The sequence below is a fragment of the Rattus rattus genome, chromosome 3, assembly GCF_011064425.1.
Source record: "Rattus rattus isolate New Zealand chromosome 3, Rrattus_CSIRO_v1, whole genome shotgun sequence".
NCBI lineage: Eukaryota > Metazoa > Chordata > Mammalia > Rodentia > Muridae > Rattus > Rattus rattus.
Genome location: NC_046156.1, coordinates 203,997,046 through 204,021,057, shown reverse-complemented (window position 1 = coordinate 204,021,057; position 24,012 = coordinate 203,997,046). Strand labels below are relative to the sequence as shown.

The 24,012-nt window shown below is 44.5% G+C and overlaps 1 protein-coding gene across 2 annotated transcripts in view; it reads right to left on the bottom strand.

Annotated features, from left to right (window-relative positions):
- Msh3 (mutS homolog 3) overlaps positions 1-24,012 on the bottom strand; it is a 139,942-nt gene that overhangs the window by 55,324 nt on the left and 60,606 nt on the right. For both annotated transcript variants that reach the window (XM_032899044.1, XM_032899046.1), the window contains exons 11-15: positions 23,704-23,788; positions 22,582-22,691; positions 8,971-9,103; positions 4,532-4,719; positions 3,797-3,965 (exon numbers count right to left, since the gene is read on the bottom strand). In XM_032899044.1, the coding sequence (XP_032754935.1) occupies positions 3,797-3,965; positions 4,532-4,719; positions 8,971-9,103; positions 22,582-22,691; positions 23,704-23,788 (685 nt within the window). The remainder of the gene's footprint in view (positions 1-3,796; positions 3,966-4,531; positions 4,720-8,970; positions 9,104-22,581; positions 22,692-23,703; positions 23,789-24,012) is intronic.

The following is a 24,012-nucleotide window of genomic DNA, read 5'->3' as shown; positions in this document are numbered from 1 at the left end:
AATTTCATACCAAGCAAAGATTTTCAAACTATTAATATTTCATGTATAAAAGTCGATTAATACAGTTCCAAGTCTGCCATACTCATTGTACAGTTAAGAATTAACAGTCTATGGCTGGAGAGATGGCTCAGTGGGTAAGAACAGTGGCTGCTCTTCCAGACCGCCTGAGTTAAATCCCAAGCACCCACATGGCAGCTCACAATTGTCTGTAACTCCAGTTCCAGGGACCTGACAACCTCACATCGACATACATGCAGTCAAAGCATTAACACACATAAAATAAAACTAAAGCTGTTAAAAATAAAATGTATCTTTAAAAAAAAAGAATTAACAGTTCAAAAAATGCCCCTGTAGTTATAAAAATTAAGTAAAAACAAGCCAAAATTTAGATATTATTGATGAAAAATAAAATTACTAATTATACTAAACAATTCTTGGGTTTAAGAACACTCCGTGAAGGCTTTTGGCATTTTATGAAATGATTCCAAGAGTACCTAAGTCAAAGGCTGATATTAAATTCCAAGGCTACAGGATCCTAGCCCACAGGAGTTGGTGGTGAAGGGAGGTGATCCTTTTGGAAAGCCTATTAAACACGGTGCAGCATGAGAGCCTCTGTGTAGTGCTCAGACGTCCACTGCAGGGGCTACCACTGCCCCATCAAGCCAATGCCTTCCCAGCGTGCGGAAGGGAGGCACGGTGAGAGTCAGGAGAGCAGTGGTGCTCACATGCCTGTCCTTAGGTCTTAGCCTATGCCTGTCAGCACGGCTTGGGCTGTGCTGCAGGATAGGAAATCTTTCCAGTGATTACCTCTCCCTTTTGGGAAATGAATGAGCATGCAGACCCCTTGTTCATGAGTTTTACTGCTAAGGAAAAACCACTGGAAGAACAATGCATGTTCTAGAAAGCTCTGCAAGTTCTCACAGCAGTCCCCTTCTCTGCTGACTCCGCCACCCAGAAGCTAACCCAAGAATTCTGCCCTGAGTCATTCTAGTAAGCTTTCACGTTACTCTCCGGACTTCTGTCCTGGTTAAACATCAGACATTGTTACCAAAGTATGCTATTGCCAGTCTAGGCTAATACCATTGCCAAGTTTGCTGATAATCTTTCTACCATTTGTCTGTTTTCATTTTAGATAGATATGATCCAGGCTGGTATCAAACTCTTTGAACAGCCAAGGGTAACACGGACCCTGGACTCTCCTGCCTCCACCTCCCAATCACTAGATTCAACTCCATCATCAGTGCCCGGCAATCACTAGATTCAACTCTATCATCAGTGCCCGGCAATCACTAGATTCAACTCCATCATCAGTGCCTGGCAATCACTAGATTCAACTGTATCATCAGTGCCTGGCAATCTCTAGATTCAACTCTATCATCAGTGCCCGGGCAGCTCCTGACCTTCTCAGTGCCTGCATCCCTTTCCTCAGCATCACGTGGGCCCATTCCCCTCTCCCTAACTTTCCTATTCCCCCTAATAACTTTAAATGTTTCTTATTTAGAAAACTTAAAGGAGAGACAGACACATCTCTCTAGAGCAAAACACAGAGAAACCACCAATCTGACAGGCTCATGGGTGAAAGGAAGGCTTTTATTATCGATACGAGAGAATGAACAACCAGAGGCCTTTGGGCAGGTACAAAGCAGCTATGGCTACCTTTCTGGGGTGGAGAGGAGAGGGCACACTGCCAGGGCAGAGAGAAGAGCAGGAGCAGAGAAGAGCCCCTGTTACAAGGATACAGCATGTGTGGGCTACAGCGGAGGCACGTGTCTGTGAGGGAAGCAGCTCTTCTCGGCAGACAGAAATGCACTCCACAGGCTTCTGCGGAACGATGAAAGAGGACTTTGACCTCTCTGCAGAAGTCCTATAACCCAGCTGAGCTGAGGCGAGGCCTTCACTGTAGACAAGCCAGTGGCCTGCTTTTGGGGGGTACTTGAGGGTTTTTTCCCCTTTGGACCTAACAAATACAAAACATTTATCTGGATAAGCTATATGCCATGAATGAACAAAGTTTTCATAAAGATTATTCTTAGTCTTTGATGCCTTTTCCTTTAAGAATAATAATACTATCAATGTTATATCAAATCTAATTATCACCCATATCCAAATCCATATTTGGTTAAGGTTAAGAGACAGATAGTTCATTGCTGTCATAAAAATGACCAGCACAGAAGTAAGCTATGTAAAGTTACGTAACATTCATCTTTCATGACTTTATTGCAGACCAGTATGTAAGGAGGCAACATATAATAAGGCTTAGTGTGCTAACGATATGAAAAAGCTAGGAGAGGAGGAAAAGGAATGTTACCGGACACTGGCTTCCTAGTGTGGCACATTCATCTGTCCATTCCTAGTAACAAGACTCATATCTGTACAGTCTATGTCAACAAGTCTTTAAGAAGGTATTACAAAGGCCACATACAGAAATCTATAGAGACGGAAGAGGAGGGTATAAAGTCACATTAAACAGGAGTTGTCCTCCCTCCCTCATGGATAACACTGGGAAGAATGGTGTGATGAATCGGTATGTATTTCATATGTATGTTCCTCCCAGTATCCTCACAACACGGGAGCTCTCCATGATCATGTGACATGTGAGTGCTGTAAATGGCATTCCCTGAGCTCTCCAACCACAACACCTGAGAGCCACTCGTCTACGACACACTGTAAGGAACTGTATTAAAACAAGCGCGACCCTCGAATTTCACCAATGAACCAGAACAGCAGCATTTAGGTTACAGGCCACCTGCCAAAGTCATAAGCAAATGGTAGAAACAGGAAGAGACGCAATTAGTCAGTGTCTGCATAAACACTCGAAAATATTTTGTCCTGTTGTGCAAGCTCTAAGTGAAACAGGCTTTGTGTCTGCCTAGGTAACAATCTCAAAAGTTTAGCCAGAAGTTAGATGGGATAACTTAAGTCAATGGTTAAATCTGTTAAACATACATAGTCTTAAACATTTCGATAAGCACACCATTATTCATTCTAATTTCTCACTCCAAATAACCATATAGTTGACAATCTTCACTAAAATATACAAAGCAATGAAAACATGAAGACATAGATTTAAAATGTTGTGGTCCCAAAGGAGACCAGAACAAGCTCTTTATCAATTTGAAGTTTTATTGTGTAGCACAGATCTAGCTGGGGGCACACACTTCTGGGACTATAAGTCTAATTATAGTCAAGTTGGTACCGTGGGCAAAATCCGCAAGTGGGCACTTCCCATTGGCATGAATGGTAGCTATTGACACATACGACAGGATATGAACTTTCTGCAAAGATGGGGCATAACTGTGTCACCATGGTATCACGGTTTGAACAGGGAGGGGAGCAGAAAGCCTTGCAGTTGCAGAAGCAGAGCATGGCGGGCGAGTTATGGTTCCCATGAAGCACTGTTTACTAGAAAGTCAGGTCTCCTAAGGTATTTTCTGCTCACCAGGAACAACACTTACTCCTCCGGGAACCTCCTTTAACCTTCCCCCAAAGGTCAACCACGCAGCAGGGCACACACCCCTGGGTCAACACGAACAGTCTGTATCAGCTCAGACCCCACCCCACTGACTGTCATATAAAATCTGCTTGCTCTTCTGCCATTTTCTTCTCTCTGCTCCGAGAAATGACCTTGGCAGCTTCAACACCAATAAATCTTTCTTTCTGCCCTTGGAGCAGTCTAGCCCAGTAGTTTCTCTGTACCATCATTTATAACGACCTAGCCACAGATCTTATTTAAATTATAAAATGGCTTTTCTACTCCAGGAAAACTGATATAAAGTGAAAGTGTGTTTGACATTACCTCTTGTCCTGATACAGTCACATATTGTAAAGAAGGAAGTTTTAATATTTTTCGCAATTCTTGTAAATGCATTTGGATACTGTGAATGACTTCTTGAATTTCATTTTTCCTCTTTTTTATTAAAGGGAAGTCAGAGAGGTCTTTGAATAATTCAGTTTTATCACCAGCTCTAAAATATGAAAAATGCAGATACATATATTAAAGCATATTAATTAGACCAGTCATCGATTCCGTAGTGTGATGAATTGCCAACAGACTGGAACTCAGGAAAATGTGGCTCTGATTCCAGCTCTGCCACTGATATTTATGGAAACAGTCCTTAACATCTGAGGACTGACAAAACCATTTTTATTGTATTCACAATTCACATGGTGAAACCAAGAAATAAAACCATCATGTCATTTGCCTAGTCAGAAAATAACAACAAATGTAAACCCAGCTGCCTGGGAGGCACACCATAAAACTACCCCCTTAAAGGAGCAACTGCAGCATCTAAATGCAGGAACAGTCACCCCTGCGTGTCAAGCAAACGAGGACAAGGGCCACTGGACACCGCTTCTGAGTTAATAAACTTAGGAAAACTTTATCCTTTTATCAACTGATCCCTGGGGAAGTATTTCACCTGTCCCATTGCCAACTACGTGAGTTTAAACAACTGTAAATGTTTCCGATTACAAATACACTCGAGCACTGGCGGACGGTCACTGGTGGGAGGGAGGGGAACCCTTCACTTACTTGGCAGCTTGTTCATTCAGAACCTTTAAATAAGGCTCCACTGGACTGAGGAGCTCAGGCACTTCTAAGACGCGTGCTCGGAGCAAGTCTGACTGCACGTGGGAATTAACAGCAGGCATTAACGCTTGAAGCTCTGATCTGAGTTGACACAGGCTTTTGACGATCAAGAAGAACTCCTGGGTAGAGCACTAGAAAAAGGAATATTTAGAAATTACCTAAATAGTGAAAGGAGAGCTAGATATGGTGGCTCAAACCTCTGATGCCAACAGTCAGGAGGCTGGCGTGGGAGGGTCACTGCAAGTTCAAGGTCAGTGTGAACTAAATAGAGTCCAGGCCTGTAAACTGGGGTGCAGTGAGGAACCACTGAAATAGCCACTCTGATTTCCTGGAACATTCAAATGTTCAAACGAGGGAAGGTTTTTATTATAGGTAAGACACAGGGCGCATCGAGGAGCATCTAGAAGAGTCCACACGGGGAAATGCAGATCCTTTCTCCACACTCCACTTTAATTTGGCTCTTTTAATTGGCTCAGGTGACTCTGGGCCAACCTAACAGCTGTGGTCCCCCACCCCCACCGCAACACACACACACAGACACCAAGGTTGAAAACAGTAAAACAAACTAACTAAAACTGCAAGGCAGCATGTGTCACGTGCTCAATGTCAAAGTTGTGCTGATTACCGAGCATGTCACCCAAGATGAGAAGCAGACACCTTTCTCTACTCTCAGCAGAAGCACAGCCTTCAGAAGAGCAGATGGGTGTGTCCTCACAGCTATCAATAAGGCTCTTAGAGCGTGGAGATAAACCCTCGGGAAGAGGCTTCCGGGATGAACTTCTTCACAGGAGGGGAATTATTACGTTCCTTCTCCTGAGATATACGAAGGGCGGGTCAGTTGTGAAGCCCTTACCTCAGTCATTATCAGTCTCTTTTGCAGAAAAGTAAGAATAAACAAACAAAAATAACCGAGTTAAAAATTGCAATTGCATGAGAGCTTGGAAGCATGTGGGTACAAGAAGATAACTAAAGAAAAAAGCTAATGAAATTGGGGATCTTTGGTTAAGGCAATTATGCTTCAAACAACAGGCCACAGCACAGACCCAGCACTGCAAGTGTCAGAGGCGAAGTCCCCACGTGCAGTGAGTGGCTTGAGCTCGGTCCAACCTGGCTAGGAAACTATTCACACTCAAGACTGCGCAAACTCTCTCTCAACATTGGTGGAGCATCCTTACCCTTAAACGTATTTACCAAATCTAACACCTAATATGGCTGCCTGAGACCTAATGTTCTCAGATCTGAATTTGAAGTTTTAACGTAAGAAGGCATATTTATCTTTCCACATTAAGCCCCCTTGGGATCTTGTATCATTATCACCCTGACTGCACCTCCACGAGAATTCCACAGCCACAGGCCTAGGCTGCCCCTGCTATTTGTGAGCCCACAAATAGGTACCCAGATGCCACTCCCCACTGGTGCAAACAGCACAAGCAGCAAGAGGTAAACACTAAAGAACCGGCCACAGCAAAGCCTGGGAAACCACTGCTTTGAAAAGAAAAAAAAAAAAAAAAACAAATCTCAACTGAAGTGACAACTGGTGTGCAGATTATGTGATGGAGACCCAGCTGCCACAGATGTGGCTTAAAGCACGTGGGCTTTATAACACTGGTTCGTCAACAATTCCTCTCAGCTCCTCACTTTTGAAGCCAATCTCCAGCGCACTCCAGTGACATACTGAATTAAAGCACTGCGCACAGACCACTTTTCAAATAGTGCAATTGTAACTTCTTCTAGAGTTGGGAAAATCTAAGAGATGCATAAATTTTAGTGAGGCGAACATCAAAGTTAACTAAAGAGAGGCAATGAGGCCGCAAGAATCACCACCGCTTGGCAAGGTGATATCACCTCCATGCCATGGACACTTTGACCCTGCTCTTTTGATTAACAGCTCAAACAAAATCTGCTCTGATCTTACTTTTTCTTGAGGAAAAGAAAGATAAGAAAAGAAAAGAAAGAAAAAAGGAAGGAAAGAAAGACCTCTGACATCTGTCAATGAATCTTTTTCAATAGTGAAGGCACGGTGCCTGGACATCAGCTGACTGGAGATTATATTTTGTTTCTAACTTAACCTAAGCACGGGGAACAATTATGTAAGTCCTCTTGGGTACCACGGATATCCTCAAAAGCAGTACTTATCGTTCCGATAAAAATTTCCCAGGGAAGAAAAGTATTAAAAAGTAAACACTAATGAAAATTAGTCACATTAAAATTTGGGCATAGAAAACCTGTTCTACCATGAATTAAGTATGTAATAAATTTTCATTTAGCAAAAAGGAAAATATAAATAAAGTTTGCTTAGGAAGAGTGAATCAAAAGAAAAATCCCAATGACATTTGAAAATCCACATCAGGGGTTGGGGATTTAGCTCAGTGGTAGAGCGCTTGCCTAGGAAGCGCAAGGCCCTGGGTTCGGTCCCCAGCTCCGAAAAAAAAGAACCAAAAAAAAAAAAAGAAAATCCACATCAAACATGGAGGTATTCAAAAGTCACAGCAACTAAAACACACTCAGGGACGGTGGATTTAAGCACAAAATCTGTCATATGTTAGGAAGTTACTAGTGCTCTGTGATGGTTTGAATGAAAGAGGCCCAGCAGACACCCTCAGTGCCCCCTTCTACCCCATCTTCATTCTTAAGTTTCACTCCCAATACCCAGATCTCAGCAGGATCTCAAAAGCATTCCCTACGAGACAACCCACTGCTGACACAGTCCTAGGAACCAGAGAGAGCAGCAGAAACTAAGGAGCAAAACACCCACCCAACAACAGAAATCAACACCTAGGATTACGATGACCCCAAACCCAGATGCGTGGATGACAATGAAAACACAGTAAGAGCCTGGACAACGCTGTACTGAGCCACAGCAACCCCACTGCAGTGGGCCCTGAGAAAGGCCATGCGATCGACATACAAGAGGAGGACTGCACATACAAGAGACGTCCTAAAAGAGGAAATCCACTGAAGAAACCTGTGAAAACACAACAGCAGGATGGAATGGAAAACGAAACTCCAGTTCACGACCTGAAAGTGGAAACAGAATCGTTACTGAAAACCCAAACTGAGGGACAACTGGAACTGCACTGGAAGGCACTCTTGCAGGAACCTCAGAGGAAGCCTCTCCCACAGAGCACAGGAGACGGAAGAGAAGGCCTCAGGCATGAAGACAAGTACAAGGGATGGATTGCCTGGTCAAAGAAACTAAGTTAAAAGCCATCCAGGCACAAACATCCAGGAAATCTGGGGCAGTGTGAATAAAAAGAAAAAAGGTTGTAAATAATAGGAAAAGAGGAAGGAGAAGAAACCAGCACAAAGGCACAAAAAATATTTTCAACAAAATCAGAAAAGAAAATATCCCCAGAACATAGAGCCTTCTTGACACATAATAATCAAAACAGTAAACATATAGAACAAAGAGATAATATTAAAGATTCAAGGGAAACCTGACTTCTCAATGGAGCCTCTAAAGCAGCAGGGCCTGGAGAGGTGATCTGAAAACCCGAGACACCAGACACCAGCCCAGACTTCTGCACGAACCAAAACTTTCAGTTACAATAGACGGAGAGGAAAGGCGCTCCATGATGAACCAAATTTAAGAACTGTCTATGTATAAGCCAGGCCTACAGAAGGTACTAGAAGGTAAACTTCAAGGGAAGAGGCTAGCCTCATCCAAGAAAACACAAGGGATGAATACTATAAAACCAGCAAATCGAAATGGTGGGCTGCCCCACACAACACAAAAGGTGGGGTGCTCCACACAACACAAAAGGTGGGCTGCCCCACACAACACAAAAGGTGGGCTGTCCCCCACAACACAAAAGGTGGGGTGCCCCACTGCCACAACTCAACAGCAGGTGCCAACACTGCTCACTGAGAACTCTCAACATGAATGGTCTCAATTCCGCCAACAAAAAGACTAACAGATAGGATTCAAACATAGGATCCATCCTCCTGCTGCATCCAAGAAATATATGTTAGGGTCAAGGATGGCTATCATCTCAGGCTAAAAGATGGGAAAGGATTTTCACTTTGTTTAGGACAAAGACCATCTAAAAACTAAAAACTTCAGGCTTCTCTTTTTCAAAGATGCAGATCAAAGTGAGTTTCTCATTTTGACAATGGCCTGCACTTGGATGATATAACACAGCACCTCGCATTTCAACAGAAGTACTTCTGTATATGCTGCGGTAGTCTCAAGAAGTGAGAAAACCTTTTGCGACGGCAAATACTGGCATGCAAACAACTTAAACTGTACAATTAAAATTTCTACAGCTGCTTTCTCGTGCTACTTGTAAGCACTAGTGAGAACCACGCGGTTTTCCTTCAGGACCTCGAGTTCTTACGTAAGGGGACACTGTGTCTCAGGAGGCTTGAATTTCACCACTCACCTTCTTGTGATAAATGCTACACAGTCCTCTCTCGACATCCGGTAGTTTCCATAGAAGGTTTTCTATCTGCTCAAACACACTGGATTCTGAGTGGAGGACATCGGATATTGCATCAAGTCGGGCATTTATGTCCCTGTGAGAACGAAGTAAGAGCAGGGCAGATGTTAGGAACGCAGAGAACAGGCATTGCCAACTTTAATGCCTAGGATTATGGCACGGTCACTTAGATAGGCCAAGGCACCCATTCTTCCCTGCCTCCTGTCATCTGGCTCAACGCACAGGTCCATACAGGAAGACACTAACAAAGTACAGAAAACAGCTTGTGAGGCAACTACGCAGAGTGTATTTCCCTGTCTCTGAGGGGGTCCACACAGGTGTCAGATAGAGAAGCAAACCCTGCAGAGAGTTAAGAATGAGAACCCAGTGCAGATCAACTTCATCATCCAGATCAGACGTCAGGGACTGCAATGCCAGACTGTTCATTGCCAGCATACTTAAAACCAGCATAATTTGGGAAAAGATTTCCAGGCAGCAGCAGTCTGACCAATTCAATTCCAGGTATATATGAACTCTTTCACAAAGTACACGTGACCACAAGGGTGAGTTCTATAGCTAAAAGGCCTAGAATCTAGTTCCGTCTCTGACTGATAGCATAGAGGTGGGCAGGCCATAGGGGTGGCATCTCCCCTAAGGATGGGTAATGGCCTAGGGAGGGAAAAGTCTGGGATAAGCAACCTGGGGAATTTAGGTGAGGTCTGCCTCTATAGCAAAAGGTGGGTGAGGCCTGCATCTCTAACAAAAAGTCAATGAGATCTGCCTCTACAGATAGCAAAGGTTACCAGGTGTTAACAAAATCCACTCAGCTTTCTGGATGGAATGCAGGTATTTGATTTCATCTCCTCCACTGGGGAGACACCTCTGCCTCCTCGTAACATTCCTGGTATTCTCAGTGCTTCTCTCTGAGTACAAGGACCTCTGTAAAGGATTTGATATGATCCTGTACTCCAGTTTTACTCCGTGACATGAGGACAGGAATGGTGCATGTCAACTCTATGTCCTGGCTGTCCTTCCTGTGCAACCTTTCACGCTAGTCTCCCTGCCTTGGCCCAAAGCACTGCTGTAAGCCATAGGACTCCATCTGCCTGAGGTCATGACTACAGGAGAAAAACCTCCACTTCCACACCTACTACCAAATGAAGTTCTCAAGTCGTTAAGCCACTGAGACTCGGGACGTGCGTGCTGTAACAGCTGTGCCAGCATGGCTCATGGGCCTACCTCGAGCAGTGAGACGATGAGGGTATGATGGTGGTAGCGCTGTTGAATGAAGCATGTGTTGGCAGAGATAGAGCCTAAGCGAAGTTGAGGAGTAGTAATACAAAGTGTGGAGACCATGACGCCAGAAGACACAGGAAATGAGGGTTGCAGGACCTTATCAATGGTAATACCCTGTGTGATTAAGTCACTTGGGAAGATGTGTGAAGGCCGTGCCAACATAAAATGGAGACCTGACTGACAAGTGTGCCTCAGTGAACTGTGGCCCACCAACTCCCTATAGATCAAAGGCCTACACTGCCTAGATATAAAGACCATGGTGATACTGAAGACACAGGCCCTCAGTACAATTTAGATGAATGAACCAGTGGAGAAAGGAATGAAATGTTTTAGTAGATGCAGGATGCAGAGGCATCCGATATTAAACAAACAAGGTGGGGACTGGAAACAGATGGTCCAGTTCCAGAGAAGCTGTTGACGGTGCAGGAGATCTGGGTGCTCCTCCCAGCACCCATGTGCTGGTTCCCAAGCAGCCCTGAGTCTGTCCCACGTGGGGTCTCTGTGAGCCTCAAGGCCAGCAGACTGTTGATCCAGTGAGGCCAGAGGCAAGTCCAATTCAGTGCAGTTCAATAGGCATTGTCGGTTCAAGCTGTGAGAGCCTCACACCAGGCAGTTTATTTTAGGTATATTTAAGAACACCACAATTTGGAAAACAAAAATTCCTGGTGATAATTAACTCAACTCTTGTGTACAATAAAGTTTAAGGCATGACTACATCAAAACTCTTTGTAAAGTACACGTGTCCTCTTTCATAAAGACATGTTCTACAGATTGACTACATTAAGGGTCTGGGGAGAGATCTGGGGTGCTCTCAATAATATAGATAGTGCAAAGATCACCAGGCTACAAACCATCCCTGCTCTTGTTTGTAAAGTACATGTGACATCTCCCACAAAGGTGGACTCTTTACACTGACTGAGAAAAAAATGCTCAAGATACGGGTCTGGAGGGGATGACCGAGATAAACTTAAAAGTCTGTGGGAGCCAGACATGGCCTTGCCATTCAGATAGCACAGAGGCCAGTGACCACATCACTCCCAGCCTTCTGGGTGGAAAACAGGTTATACGTTTTCCTTTAAGGATACAGCCCTGCGTGTTTAGCATTCCTGGATTCCCTAGCACTTATTGGTGAGCACAAGGACCTCTGCGCCCCACACAGTCTTAGGGGATCTGATTCTTTTTCTTGATCTTCGTAGGCACCAGGCAACATGGAGGACGCTGTGGTTTACAGCTGGTGAAGGCTGACACTCTCCGTATCTTCAAGCCCACGAGTAAAGCCATGCTTTTCCGAGGTGCAGTGGCACTACACTAAACACCCCACAACTTCAGGACCACAGTGTATCACAGGATGCTCAATAAACAGTTGTTTTTTATAATTCAATTTGCTTCCCAGGGCTACAAATGAAATAAATCAAAATGAGCTGAAACAAAGTGTGAAAGCTGCTTTCCATAGGACTGTTGTGATAAAATAAATCAATGTTTTACTCTAACATTTACCCAAAATGCTACATAAATATGAAGCTCTACTTCAATAAATTGTTCCTGCAAAAAATGAAAGACACACCAACTGGATTAGATGAGGTTGATGCTACAGATGGTTGAGGACAGTTTTGTTTTTTTTTTTTTTAATGCCATCTGTGAATATATATGACACCCACACAGATAGCTACTATCTCAAAATTAAAGGTTTTTTGACTATATAAAGATAATAGCAAATGACTCGAATAAAAACCTAAATCAGCTTCATGAATTCTATCAGGAAAAAATGAATAGACATAAGACCACAAATTCCTTAAGAGATTAGAAATATTACACTACATTGGTTTCAACCTGAAAACCACAAGGCAAGCAGCTTTTGGCTTAGCCTGGTGTCATCGAAGGCCAAAGCAATCATGGGGGGTGGAGTGGGTGGGCAGAGTGGGGAAGGGAACTGAGTAGGAGAGGGGACAGGGAGGGGGAAGTGGGAATGTGGAATGTGATCGGTTATTAGGGGGGAACAGGACTGAAGCCCTGAGGGCCAGTAGAAAGAATGGCAACCTCGGGAGGTAGAAGGTGGGGGGATCCTCTAGAATGTATCAGAGCCCTTGGAGGTGACAGACTCTCAATACTCAAAGGGAGGGACCTTAGATTAAATGCCCTACAGTGGGGAGAGGGAACTTGTAGAGCTCACCTCCAGCAGGAAGACAGGGCATCAAGTGGAGGGATGGGGTTGCCATCCCACTCAATTCTGAGTGCCAAACACTCAGAATTGTCCCTGTCTAAAAGAACTGCAGGGACAAAAATGAAGAAGATTCTGAGGGAAAGCAGGTCTAGTGATCCAAATTAGGATCCAGCTCAAGGGGAGGCTCCAAGGCCCAACACTATTACTGATGCTATGGTGTGCTTACAGACAGGAGCCTAGCATGGCTGCCCTCCAAGAGGTCGGACAAGCAGCTGAAAGAGTCAGATGCACATACTTACACCTAATCAATAGACAGAAGCCGGGGACCCCTGTGGTTGAATTAGGAAAAAGCTGAAAGAAGCTGAGGAAATGGGTGACCCCATAAGAAAACCAGCAGAGTCTCAAATAACCTGGAACCCCCGAGACCTCTCAGACACTGAGCCACCAACCAGCAGCATCCACCAGCTGACACACACACAGCAGAGGACGGCCTGGTCTGGCCTCAGTGAGAGAAGTCGCCCCTAACCCTCACACCTAACCTGAGACTTGAGGTCCCAGGGAGTGGGGAGCATCCTCTTGGAGACCAGAAAAAGAGGTTTGGGATGAGGAACAGTCAGAGGGCAGCAGACCTAGAGGGGGATAATGATGGGGCTGTAAAAAAGATTAAAAATAATAATAATAATAATAATAATAATAATAATAATAATAATACACAGAGAACAGCGGGTAGGTCAGGCAGAGGCAGATGGATCTCTTGAGCTTCAGGCCAGCCTGGTCTACAAAGCAAGTTCTAGGACAGCCAGGACTGCACAGAGAAACCTTGTCTTAAAAACCAAGCTGGGGCGTGTGTGGGTGGGGAGTGGGGTATAGCGTAAGAAAGGAATGGAAATACCTACAGACAGGCCTTAAGGAAACCCACAAAGCCGGGTGTTTCTGGAAGAGAACAGAAGAGCCACGCCTGGAGCTGTCGGCAGGAGAAGCAGGTAGCAGTGACTTGAAGAGCTGTGCTGAGGTGATGAATGAGGACGCACATGAGAAAACATGATACTACTAATTACAGATGCCTACATGGGCGGGGACAGTAAGGGGTGACGCAGTATTGCTTACCACAAATCTGTCCACACTAGGTGGCAATAATTCCATTTTTATCTTCTGTATACAGATTAAAATGCCAGTGACAAAGAATGACTTCAAAGACTTAAAAATAAAACAATTTGGGCTGGAGAGATGGCTCAGCGGTTAAGAGCACTGACTGCTCTTCCAGAGATCCTGAGTTCAATTCCCAGCAACCACATGGTGGCTCACAACCATCTGTAAAGAGATCCGATGCCCTCTTCTGGTGTGTCTGAAGACAGCTACAGTGTACTTATATATAATAAATGAATAAATCTTAAAAAAAATAAAAATCTAACAATTCATGTAAGTTGGAGGGCTTTTCTTTACTGAAGTAGTTAAAAGACCTTCTGAGAAATTGTAATAAAGCCGTATGAGGGCCATGAGAATCATCCATCAGCTCAGTCAATGTGAGGCCGGGGGAGCCTGACGAAGCAGCGCTGACAAAAGGATGAGTTATGATAAAGGTGTCTTAGCGCTCTCCACGGTCACTGTGGTAAAGCAATACGGGGGGACACTATTTGACATACAGTTCCAGGGGACTGTCCAGCAGTGTGGGGAAACAGTGGCAGGAACTTGAAGCAGCTAGTCACATCTGCAGTCAAGAGCTGAGAGAGAACAGGCTTCTGCCCAGCTCTCTTTCTCTAACAACATTCAGACCCAAACCTAGGGAATGGTTCACCCATAGTGGCTGCATCTTCCTACTCACAAGATAAGCACAGACAATCCTTCACTGACATCACCTTTTCCCAGGTGATTGCAGATTATGCCAAGTTAACAAGCGAATTAACTACAGCAGATATTATCCCAAGATGCCCCCACATTAGTGACCCACGCGGCCTAACCAAGGAAAAGAAGGTACCTGAGTCATTTCATTGCAGATACCAAGGAACAATGGACATGGGGTCCTGTAAATGATTGATTACTCACTATAACCGTGGGCCAAAGAACAACCTGTTGGTGCCACTGAACTCCTTCGCACATGGAGACGAGCTGGGTGATGTGAGTGTCACTCAGAATAGTTCAGTCAACAGAGCTATCACTAATGACGGAGTTGCAACTTACTGGTTACTTCTGAAGGTGTCCTTGCCATTGAAATGTGAGAGTGCTGAGGAAAGCAGACGGTGCAGACAGACTGGTGGCTGAGCTGGTCAGCTTTGTTGTCATTGCTTGACAACACAAGGTTGTCCTGGAAAGGTTTCATTAAGGGTGGATGATCAAAATTAGCCAACTAAATTTATATACTAGTAGACTGGCCATATGATACGGTTAAGATGGATATTTAAATCGCCTTCTTGGGGAAAGTAAAGAGCTGAGTGGTTAAGAGCATTTGCCTCTTTTTCAGGACCCGGGCTTGATTCCCAGCACCACCATGGCTCACGATAAGGTGTAACTTCAGTTGAAGGTGGTCTCACATTCTCTTTGAGGGCACCAGGTACTCACTGTTACACACACACACACACACACACACACACACACACATATACAAAGTAAAATAAATGAATGAATCTTTTTTAAAAGGTACCGACTAGAAACAGAGTCGCTTTCTGAGGTTGAGGTATTGTCATACTGAGGAGTCTAGCTCTGCCTTTCAAACACCACCCCAGTTACCTAATAAACAATTACGGAGTCCTCGGAAGGACCAATACAGAAGGTGGGAGCTGTCAGGGCTAAACTGGTAAACTGCAAACCTTGTTGATAATGAACGTACACTGCGTTAGCAAAAGCAAAGAGCAAAAGCCTGCTTTAAAAATTAAGTTATATGATGTGTTATGACCCTGGTGCAGTGAGACCCACAGAGGTGCGTCTAGTTTCAGGAGTCCATTTTGAAGGAAATAGAGTTATGACCACACCCTCGCCTTCTCCCTCTCTGTCTTCCTTTCAGGTTCAGGGCTCACAGGAGACCCCCTGGGGTGCACACCACTGTTCCAGAGGAAGAACTAAAAAGGACCAGGGGAATGCCCTGGGCAGATGGGAAGGTGGGAAGCATGCCGGAGGCCAGAGTAGCACTGTGTCCACACAGCAGCTGTGCCCGTGACTGAGAGACAAGGCTGGCGGTCGGAAGCAGGCTGAGGAGCAGTGAGAAAGCCGCTTCCCAAAGCCAGGCAAACAACAGTGAACGGCTGAACGTGAGGACGCTGCTATGGGAATGGAGAGAAGCAGGCAGTTTCAATAAATAGTAGTAGCTAGTATAAAAAACAGCCGTTGTCTCCCATAGATGAGTTTTTGTGTCAAAAGTCACAAACCAGCAAGTTCTCTCCAGCACTCCGAGGTGAACAGCCTGAAGCCCACAAGTAAAAGCAAAGGACAATGGACAGAGAAAGAGAAACCCAGAGGCAGGGTGCAGAGAACATCCAGTCTCCCTCCTCAGTCCCTCTCCCTTTGCTGCTGCCTTTTATGCTGGGGCAGCACAGTTGGTCAGCATCTCACAAGGGACTAAGCCTGCATAGCCAAGGAGCGGACCCCAAGTTCCTGGCCCTGTGCAGGCCAGAGGGGCTGCTTAATCCTCACGCATTGGTGGACAGACGTGGGCTAAGATCCCCCTAGGTTCACTCTTGTGAAGAGCAGCTGTCACTTTCCATTCACCTTCAAAGGTCAGAGGGCACAGGTATGAGGGCAAGAGCAGTCAGCCACAGTTCCCAGCATGCTCCCTTCTGATGTATGAGAAAAACTGATTGCCCTGGGCCGAGTGAGCCCCGTCTAAGTGCTGTTGGCATGGAGTGTGGGAAACCAGAGAATTAAGAAAGCCTCCGGCAATGTTAATTTTAAGTAGTTCTAGGGAGTTAAAAGAAACACTTTTGTTAATATAAATTTAATATTAAGTGAAAGTAAATATGTAATATTCTATTACCTCATCATTTAAGCCAGGGCAATAAATTAGAAACGAAGCCATTAATACTCCAGACATGAGTTTCCAAAATCAGAGTCATTTAATTATTCAATAGAATTAACTACTGTGAAAATGTACTCTCTGCTTTATGAAAATCACAGGGAAATGAAGCCAAGGAGCTAATCCTAATGGTTCACACTCCCTTCATTTTAATCACTTATCTATGCAATCTGAGTACACCATGAAGTCAGCATGTGTGAGCCTCATCCCACTTTCTAAAGACTGACTTGAATTGTAAAAGCACCCTTCACTTTCTCTGCCTACCAAGCCATTCTCTGTATAAGGACAGGAGCTGTGTTTGACTCAAAAGCCCCCTTCTCTGCACTTGCCTCTCCTTGCTAGTAGACTGCACAGCTCCCAGCACGACTAGATTCCTTGAGAGCTGGAGCATTACCTTGTCACTGTTAGAGCACTTCAAGTGCAAAATAGTCATCCTATCCTGATGAAGGAAAGCATAAAAGGGTGCTGGGTGCCACCCCCAGGCCCTTGCTACCTCACAGAGAATAGAGGAAATGGAGTCACACTTGATTGTTCTTTTGGTAAAATAGCGCATCTTTAGGATACAGGACACGGGAACAGCTGGAGTTACACGATGGGACCTGGGCAAGTGGGAGCAGTGACAAGTATCTCAATAGGTGACATTCTGTTTTTAAACTTCAATTATGAGGCCCTCTGAAGATTGAGTTTATGTTTGAACTGCTAAGATATCTGCACTATGAAGTGGAGACCGCAGCAGGGGCAGAAGCCATCGCTGGGCTGTCTCAGTGGACTGCTGATTCCTCTTCCTCCCTCACAAACAAGCAGATAAGATATAAAAGTACAAGAATGTGTACAACTCACAAAATTCTGGGATTCCTTACAGATACTAAATCTGTGTTTAAATGATATTTAAATGATGGGTACCTCCAATCTACTTATGCCAAATGGAGGAAATATTTGCAATACAGAGCCATTTGTTATTGGTTGAATTGCATGCCCCCTTCAAAAGGGAAGGGGGAAAAGACAGGGAGGGAAGAGAGGGAGGACGAAAGGAGGAAGGGAGAGAGGGAGGGAGAGGGAGAGAAAGAGAGAGAGAGGCTGGTCTTGAAATCTTAGCTCTTACAGAGTGTTACACGGAAACAGGGTTAAGGCATCTGTAAATAGTTGGGATGATGTCATCTTATTAAAAAGATCAGGAGAAGAGATGGACACCAGCAAACACCATCAGACCATGAAGGCAGTGACCTAGGAAATGCAGCCAGAAGCCAAGAGAAGCAGAAGGTGCCAGCAAACTGATAGAAGCTAGGAAGGAAGCACAGGACTGGCTTTCTCATAGACCTCAGAGAATCAGCTCACCCTACTGAAACCTTCACCTTTGGCTTCTATTCTAAAAGTCATGAGCTAATACACTGCCATGATTAAAACCACCAAGTCCATGGTGCTCTGTCAGAGGAGTCCTATCAAACTTACAAACCACCTAGACCACCTGTGGAGTATGAGTAGGAATGGTCCCCATGGACTCATGTGTTTGCATGCTTGGCAAATGGAGGGTGGCACTATTAGGAGGTGTGAGCTTGCTGAATGAGGTGTGGCCTTGTTGGAGGAGATGTGTCACTATGGGGCTAGGCTTTGAGGTCTCAGAATCTCAAGCCTGGACAGTTGTGTTGCTTTTAATTCTGCTGCCTGTGGATCAAGATGGAGACGTCTCAGCTCCTTCTCCAGCACCATGTCTGCCAGCATGTTACCTGCCAAGACAATTATGGACTAAACCTCTGAAAAGCCAGCTCCACTTAAAGATTTTCCTTTCTAAGAGTTGTCATGGTCTTGGTGTCTCTTCAAAGCAATAAGACCCTAAAACTCTACCAAATGTGGAGTTCAGATCCTGTCAGTATGACTTCAAATAGGTCCCAAATATTGCTAAACAAGGAAGAGCTCACATGGACTCAGAGGTCGAGGAGTGAGAGTTTTCACATGCCCTTCAAAAGCACACAGAGCTCTACTTGACCAGCCTGACTTTTCTACATAGTTTTGAGAGTTGTAACTTCTCCCACGATGCCAACAGAGATTTGACAAGAATGCAAAATGCTGCCATGCTGTGTTAAGGACAATATTTTCCTTCCTGGCTAAACAAATACTCCAATGAAAGGGAAAACAGTTTCTTCAGGCACACTGTAAAGCCAAAGCCAAGAACGGTGCTCATGCCTGCGTGCCTGGTACACATCGGGCCAGACAAAGTTATGGGTGGTTGTGAGGCACGGTGTGTGCTGGGAATTAGACCTGTGTCCTCCACAAGTTATGGGTGGTTGTGAGGCGCGGTGTGTGCTGGGAATTAGACTTGTGTCCTCCATAAGTTATGGGTGGTTGTGAGGCACGGTGTGTGCTGGGAATTAGACCTGTGTCCTCCACAAGAGCAGCAAGTGCCTTCAAGCTCTGAGCCCTTGTTTAGTGCCTTAATCTCTCTAGCCCTTCTTCAATATTTTATTTAATATTTTATTTAATCTCTCTAGCCCTTCTTCAATATTTTATTTAATATTTTATTTAATCTCTCTAGCCCTTCTTCAATATTTTAACACACAGTCTGCTACCAAGTCTCCAACACGCTTTTCGGCAGTGCTGAGGAACGTGACCGAATCATCAAGTGGAACGATCCAAAGATGGAGTCTTACAAGGGAATGCGACATAAATTATTTAACTTTTCAAAAGCACTGGAACCCATGCCTTCCAGCATGCTCCATCCGTAAGAAGCTAGGGAACCACACTGAAGAGTCGTCTTGCTTAAACTCCGCAGACCCGATAAAACTATAGGGGGAACCTTCTGTAGGAAACAAGGACAATATCAGTAAACATAAGTCCATCTCAAAAACTTAAGTGAGCCCACTTTGCATCATGATCAGCCAATAAGAATAAAGCAAAAGCCATTTTGACCTTTTAAAACTGATGTATAATTCAGCACCAAAGAGCCTATTTGAAACAATAAACTATGGCATATAAGTCTATGTATACTATGGTACACAGTATATAAATCCTTGAAAGGTAAAACATCTGGTTCTGGATTTATGAGCTCCCAGGTTGCCCTGAGAAATAGAACCAGCCATTTATAGAGAAACTGCTAAGAGAATTCACAGATGACTAACAGACCACAGGGCTCTGCACCATACTAAGAAATCTGCCTTCCCCTGTGCACACTCCCCAGCCATCACCTATTCTGTAATCTCCCCACCCTAACACTTAGCATGGATTTCAGAGATGCACTGTAAGCCTGATAGGCCCAGCCAGGCACAGATGTTAGCATTCTGGAAAGGACAGATTCAACAGTGAGAAACTGCTGAGCCTGAGGCTACTCAGCCGGGCTCTCATCTTTCTATATCCCTTCTCTTGGCAGCACTAATATTTAACTAAAATTCTTTTAAGATGCACTACAATGAATTAAAAGAATAACTGTTCTTAAACAATGATGTAACTTAAAAATAAAAAGGTGGGATTGCTCTGATATGTTAGGCCAGCTCGAGCTCACACTTGAAGCATTGGTGTTCGGTCCATAATGTGGTAGCCAGCCAAGCATGAGGACTTGACACAGTCTGCAGAATTCAGAAGAAAAGAAGCCAGCACAGTGCTGGGGAGGGAGAGCCAGGGGGAATCTCTGGGGTTCACTGGGCAGCCAGCATAGCTATTTGATAATATCCAGAACATTCAGAGCATCCATCTCAAAAGACAAGTAGATGGCCCCTGAGGAAGGCTCTCTGGCCTCCACAGACACATGTACACACACACACACACACACACACACACACACACACACACACACACACACGCACACGCACACACACACACACGAGAGAGAGAGAGAGAATAAATGTAAAATATAAAATTAAATAAATGAATAAAAATTTAGATTTAAAAACCATCAAGTTTTAGTGTTCAGTAAATGTCTTTGTTTCAATAACCAAGCAAATAGCACGGTAAGAACCACGGTGTGGCGGTGCTTTTCCACCAGCCGCAGGCTATAGTCACAATCCCTGTTCACAGAGTGGCTGCACTCTGCTCCTATGTGAGTCCTCAGATTCATCTGAATTGAAAGTAAAGGACAGGACTAGAGAGATGGCTCAGCAGTTAAGAGCACTGACTGCTCTTCCAGAAGTCCTTTTCCCAGCAACCACATGGTGGCTCACAACCATCTGTAATGTGATCCAATGCCCTCTTCTGGTGTGTCTGAAGACAGCTACTGTGTACTCACATATAGAAAAATAAGTAAATCTTTAGAAACTAAAAAAGAGACTCATTTCAGGGATTTCTTCTCTGCCTCGTAAACTCCCCATGTCTTGAGGACATTAGAATAGTACAGTGACCTGAAGTGACTGGGTAGTCATCATCAACAATGAATTAGAATGTCACAGATATGACTGAAGACAGTGGTTACTACCTCATCCTCAGGTTAAATGACTAACAATATTGTCAGTGTAGTGAGGCTGTTGTGAGGTTTAAAAGAGACAGGGCAAGGGCTTGGAGAAAGACATCTCATTGGTGAGAGCCCTTGCAGCCCTTATAGAGGACCTGAACTCAGTTTCCAGCATGTGTGACACTGGGCTAACAATAAAACTTCAGCTCTAGGGGATATGCTGATTCCATATCCTTTTCTGACCTGTTCACACATGCACTTACACACATGCACATGCACACACGTAAAGAAAAATAAAACATAAATCATCCAGAGAGATGAAGCACACACATAAAGACCCTCACCTCACGCCTGTTATGCGATCCAAAGTTCACGCAATCTGTACAATTACTACTTTATAATTGAACAGCCCTGAGGGAGGTGTGTGACTGCTTCAAGGCTGAGTGCACTGAGACAGGCAGGCTCCAATGGACTAACTCACTGAGGAAAACACAGGAGATATCTAGCTCTGCTCTCCACAGATACAACTGAGTGTGTGTGCGGTCAGTCCCACAGGGAAGGATTCAGGACAGTGGATGGTGCCTGCTCAGGGCAATACTGGGTGTAAAGCAGCATTACTGCTATGGGCTATCAGACAGCAAGCGGCTTTCTAACACTCCTGGGGCCTGTGGTATTGTTTCAAGGACTCAGCAGACAGCACTTTTGAATATGGAATGCTGATACGTAGTTAAGAGCCCAATAAGTAAGCATATCCACCAGTAGACAGTAACTGGACACTGCCATGGGCCAGGCACAGCTCTAAGTAGATGTTCCCACATTTACCTTTGTATCCATCAGCTGGGGAGCCTACAAACTGCAGCTCCCCATTCACAGCACACATGACATCATGATCTGTGGGACTAGACAGAAACCCCAGGATAAAGATCCCTGCCCATTCTGACGTGCACACACAGGGACACACTTTCGGGGACACGAGATTCACATGAGATTTATGTTCCTTCCCACAAGGACCTTCACACCTGATAACTCTCCTTTCAGAAATACTTGGACTTCAGCAGTCAAACTGTCCCTGCTTCAGCTCAGGCCATCGACCCTGGTCCCTGGCTGTGAGACTTTACCAGCAATGCCATGCAGTGTCCTTGTACAGCAAGGCTGGCTCTGATGCCAGCATCACTAGGCTTAGAAAAGCTAAATTAACTCTCCCTGCTGCCAGCCTCTGAGTCTCACCTTCAGCATCCTCAACAGAAGACCTGACAGTTCCTCTCCCTTCTCTCACTATTTCCTTACATTGGTGCTGCCAAGCCAAGTAGGTACCCACTACACCAACAATGCCCACAACAACTAGATACCCACTACTCCAACAATGCCCACAACAACTAGATACCCTCTACCCCAACAATGCCCACAACTAGATACCCACTACACCAACAATGCCCACAACAACTAGATACCCTCTACCCCAACAATGCCCACAACTAGATACCCTCTACCCCAACAATGCCCACAGCCTCCGATCAGGTCTTAACTGGTGTGGGGGATGGGTTGGCTCTGTGTGCTACTAGATAGTCCACTGTCAGTTATAAAATACAATTTGCTCCATTTACTGTGATCTTATTAGCCATGAATATTAGTTTTGAAGAAGCTAATATACTTTTAATTTTATAATTTAATATCCACAGTTTAAACACACACACACACACACACACACACACACACACACACACAAAGAATTCCTTTTACCTTAATTTAAGCAATGGTTGGGTAACCCATTTTTTTAACTTCCTTCTCCCAAATGAGGTTTTAGTGTGGTCTAAAACCCAAAGCAAACTTCCTCTGGTCTTCATATCAGTCTGAAAAAGATCAGATAACATGTTTTATGACTGAAATTATATATTTCAATCAGGACAGTATTGCATTTCTGTTGCTGTCAAGTGTCCTAATTAGTCGACCTATCCTACCTTTTCTCAGTGTAGTGATGAACTGAGGGCTTTTTCAAGTCAGGCAACTGTTCCACCACTGAGCTCCATCCTCAGGCCTGATTTAAACATTGCGCATGACTAAATAACGTGTTTCTCCTAAGAGCTGCTCATCTACTGTGTGAAGAAAGAAAAGATCTTCCCATGCACCCAAGGTAAAATGTCGATATATTCAATGTATACAAAAGAGACCTTGTAGTTTTCATTAACTGAATAAACTATCCTGAAGCCTCTGTTGAAAGAGAGACGAGGCCTCTGGTAGGCTGCCAAGGTAAGCAAAGGACATTAGTTCTCAGCCTCTGTCTCTATCGGGACTCACACTCTGATCTGGAAGGAGTGGTGACACACAGCTTAATTACAGATGACTTTTGCCTTAGGAACTGGATTTGAGATCTGCCTGAGATGGGACAGGAACAGTGTATGAAAAACACTTACCAACCAGATGAAGACAGTAACTTCTCATTAAGTTTGAACGAACACACGTTCTAAGATATATTTGATATGGAAACAACAGGATGCTATGCCCTTCAGTTATTTAAAAAAACCAGCTACCAGGTGCTGGTGGCACATGCCTTTAAACCCAGCACTTGCAAGGCAGGCAGGTGGATCTCTGTAAATTCAAGGCTAGCCTGGTCTACAGAGCAAGTTCCAGGGCTGCCAGGATTACACAGAGAAAACCTGTCTCAAACAACCCAAACCAACCAACCATCTAAATAAACAAGCCAGTAGCCTACAGATTGCCCACCCCAAGCAGTGCCACCCTCCTCAGTAATACCCAGGGGACAGACGCAGGACTCCTGAGAGCAGCCTGCTGACTCACTCCAGCTTCCCTTTTACTAGCTTACTGCACATCACTTGACTCAGCTAGCCCTTGTGTCAGCCTGACCTGATTCTGTAGGATTTCCAGATTCCTTAGCGTTGTTCCATTGATTCTCATGAATTCCATTCCACTTGACAGCTGTTTAAAATTCCTGAAAAAAGATGAAATTTAATAAAACTACAGGTGAGCACATCTATCTTAAAAAATTAGAGACTAGAAACAATCCAATAATATTATGATAGTGGGTCTCTTGAAGGGACCTCTTTGCCTCTAGAAGATTCCCCCAACCAAGGCCAAGAGTCCTGAAAAAGAAAAATAGCTTACCACATACTAGGATCATTGTGACCTATGACAGATTTATTCTGCTTTTCCCAG